Consider the following 3355-nt stretch of genomic DNA (forward strand, 5'->3'; position numbering starts at 1 on the left):
TGGGAGTGTTCTCTACCATGTACTGGCCGAATTTATCCCAGGAGTACTTCCGCCGCGGCGGCAGCAGCCTCGTCCTGGTAGGATGGTTAGAAATGACCATCAGGACTGGTTGATGGTCGGAGCCTGTGTGATAGTCTAACGTCTAAACGGTGGGATCGGGCCGGAGCCCCTTGACCACCGCGAGGTCTATCACGTCTGGGAGATGAGTGGGGTTGTGCGGGTAGTGGGTCGGGGTCTCCGGCCCCAGAACCACATACCCGCCCCCGTTGGCGTCATCGAACAGACGTCGTCCATTTGGACAGGTCCACGTGGAATTCCAACCAACGTGCTTGCAGTTCCAGTCACCGGCCGCGATTGTTGGCCCCGGGCTGTCCAGAATTTTCTGAACGTCCGCGAGGACAAGGCGCGCCGCCGGCGGCTTATAAACCGCAAACACACGTGTTGGGACGTCTCCGAGAGCGATCTCCACTCCCAGGGCGTAGATCGACTGAAGACCAGCGATAGGTGGCAGAGGCTGGTGCACCAACCTTCTTCTTACCAGGACGGCTAGGCCTCTATAGGCCTGACCGAGGTCACTGAGCTCGTCCTTCCGGTATACGAAGAAGTTGGGGATCTTCAGTCGATCTGCGCCTCTCAGCTTGGTCTCTGAGATCAGGGCGACATCAATGTTCTGCTCCCTCAAGAGAACACGTAGAAGACCTATCTTTCTAGACAGGCCTTCGGCGTTCCAATGAAGGATTCTTAACGACATAAATTTTATGCCGTTAACAACCTCTTCATCCCGTCCAAAAGCACTGTAACAGGATCGAGATCCTGCTCCAGTGCCTTCAGGACATCTTGGAGTACCCCCATGGCGACCAGTAGTGCCGCCTTCTTGGCGGCGGCTGGATCGCCAGTTCCGGCCGACTTCCCCTTCCCCTGGCTTGGGGCGGGGGGTCGGATGGAGGGGGTTGTCTTAGGAGCAGACGATGTCGCCGGCTCCTTAGGCTGCTGTCGCGGCGGGATTTGGGGCAAGGAGGGACCTTTTCCTCCCCTGCCGCGCCTCCTCTTACGCCGCTTCGTGGGGCCACTCTTCGGGCCGTTGGCCGCCGCCATGAGCGACCTGGGCGTTCGACTCGCCTGTGGGCGCGACCAAGACCTTCTTGGTCGCTTGCCCCGAGGAGGTGCGGGCTGTGGTTCCGGCCTTCTTGTTGCGCGCCTCGCGCACGAAGGCCGGGCAGGCCACATGGTTGGCGGGATGTGGCCCACCACAGTTGGCGCAGGTCGCCGGTTGCTCCCTTGGTCTGGGGCAGTCCCTGGCCGCGTGTTCCTCCCCGCACCGCACACACGCAATCTTGCGGTGGCACTTGTGCGAGGAGTGGCGGAATTGCTGGCACCGGTGGCACTGCGCCGGTCCCTTTTTGCCCCGCCAGGCCTCTATCTTCACCCCGGGCATGTTAAGGAGTTCCGTGACTCCATAAATGCCCGGGATGGTCGCGGAGTTACGCTCGAGCTGGGCATGGTATATACACCCGGGTCGTCCGAAACGCGCCTGGATGGCGCGCACGAACTCAGGGGTGTACCCCAGTCGGCGTAACTCGGCCTCAATGAGGGCTGGGTCGGTGTCGACCGGCAGCCCTCGGATGGCAACCTTGAGGTTGCGCTCCGCCGGAAGGGAGTAGGAGAACCACGATATCGTGGTCTCCTTTTCCAGGGCCATCAGGTAGGACTGAATGGTCCTGTACTCCTCCCCTGTGCGCGGTATAAAGCGCACCCCCCGCCCGTATGGACGGGCGTTAGGGGGGTGTCCGAGCTTCTCCCGGAGGGCTCGGAAGTGCCGAGCCCAGTCCGGGAGTACCTCCACCACCAAAGGGGGGTAACGCTCTCGCTTCGGCGGAGCAGGCTGCGACGCGGGCTTGGCCTGGAGCGGGGAATGTGCGTCCCGCTGTGGTGTCGTCGAGGCCGCAGCCGCGTACGACGGCTGCGTGTCCATCGCCTCCGGCGACTGACGTGGCGCCGGCGTGGGCGCGACCTGTCTCAACCCTCCTCGGAACGGGGGGGGAGACACGGCTCCGCGCACCGGCAGTCGAAGGGCATGCCTGCCTTCTCCCGAAGACGGGGACTGGGCGGCGAGCACCTTGGCCGGTGGCGGGGACGTCGAGCGGGCCGGGGAGCGGCTCGCGCGAGAGGGGCGCTGCGGCAACGGGGCCGCTGCTAAGTGCAGCGGCGGCGCTGTCCGGCGCGGCGGCGGCGATGGCGGTCCCAGCTCCGGCATGGAGAGGGACGGCCCCGGTGACGGGGGGCCCTCGCCCGCAGGGGCGAGGGGTGCGTCGAAGTACGTCTCCCCCGCCCCCGGCGTGGAGGGGGGGGAGGGACGCACTGCGTCACGCGCAGGTTGGCGCAGTGACGCCAGGGTCTCCCGCAGGTGCGGAATCCCAAGTAGGGAAGCCGCCGCGCTCCTGCGGAAGATCCTGGGGCGCCGTTTGGGGAGGGAGGGGGGCGGCATGACCCCCCACCACCCCAGTTGACGTTTCACCCGGCGGCGGAGTCAGAACTCCTTTCCCGCCGGGAGAACAACCGGGGGACACCTGGCGCACCAGGCGTCCCCAGCCCACTGGGCAAGGACCCTACGACCCCTCGAAAGCCGGCCGACACCCAATCTTACTCGTGCCAGGCGATCGCTCCCACCGGCTTCCCTCCCGGCCTAACCACACCCGGCAGACCAGTGCCGAAGTGTGGGGTTCCGGGAGCTCACCGGCACTTAGTCGCGACCACCTGTCGCGGGTCGGGGGCCGAGCCGGACCTAGCGAGCCCTAACCTCGGACTTTGCCGAGGGGTTTCGAAAGGGGGGAGATGCCCGCCACTTCCACGAACGATTGATTTCGATCGAGCTTAATTAGACAGTAGAAGTGCGTACGGGACCCGCATCTCCGACTGTCCGACATTTATTGGATGCCACAACTTAGCCTAACAAAATCGTATGCAACTCTTAATACCGCGTTTTAAAATACATGTGGCGCCATCTATGAGCGTTCTTACGAACTAACTTTTTAATTTTATTACAATATTTGGACATTCCGCCTACCAAGGACTTAGTCCTTTAAAACGTAAAACAAAAAAAAAATACAAAACTTAGATTTTTCACAAAATAGTACAGAAACTCTATTTTCGAATTTGCCTTTGCGTGCTTTGCTTAAGTGGATTGTATCAACATAATATAAAAAAAAGTTCTAACCATAATGAAAGCTATATAATGTTTTGGGAAAGGATCCCCATAGAAAATATCAAAGATAGGTATATGCAACTTTAACTCTAACTAAACAAACTGAAAATGACACTTCGTCGACAACTTAACCTAAATACAAAAAAAAAAGAA

General features: G+C 60.4%; 1 protein-coding gene across 1 annotated transcript; it reads right to left on the bottom strand.

Annotated features, from left to right (window-relative positions):
• Positions 1 to 756: 756 nt before the first annotated feature.
• LOC126381548 (uncharacterized) lies at positions 757 to 2485 on the bottom strand. Its single transcript, XM_050031021.1, has 2 exons — positions 1103 to 2485; positions 757 to 990 (listed from the first exon to the last, which is right to left on the bottom strand). The coding sequence occupies exons 1-2, from the start codon at positions 2483 to 2485 to the stop codon at positions 757 to 759; spliced, it is 1617 nt and encodes a 538-aa protein (XP_049886978.1).
• Positions 2486 to 3355: the final 870 nt, after the last annotated feature.

Source organism: Pectinophora gossypiella, unplaced genomic scaffold (genome assembly GCF_024362695.1).
Source record: "Pectinophora gossypiella unplaced genomic scaffold, ilPecGoss1.1 Pgos_61, whole genome shotgun sequence".
Classification (NCBI taxonomy): domain Eukaryota; kingdom Metazoa; phylum Arthropoda; class Insecta; order Lepidoptera; family Gelechiidae; genus Pectinophora; species Pectinophora gossypiella.

Excerpts from the sequence above, each read along its gene's own strand:
- LOC126381548 (XM_050031021.1), bottom strand. The coding sequence starts at position 2,485 with ATGCCGCCCCCCTCCCTCCCCAAACGGCGCCCCAGGATCTTCCGCAGG. Across the intron at positions 991-1,102 it reads CAGGCGAGTCGAACGCCCAG|CAGCCTAAGGAGCCGGCGAC; the intron begins GTCGCTCATGGC and ends CCGCCGCGACAG.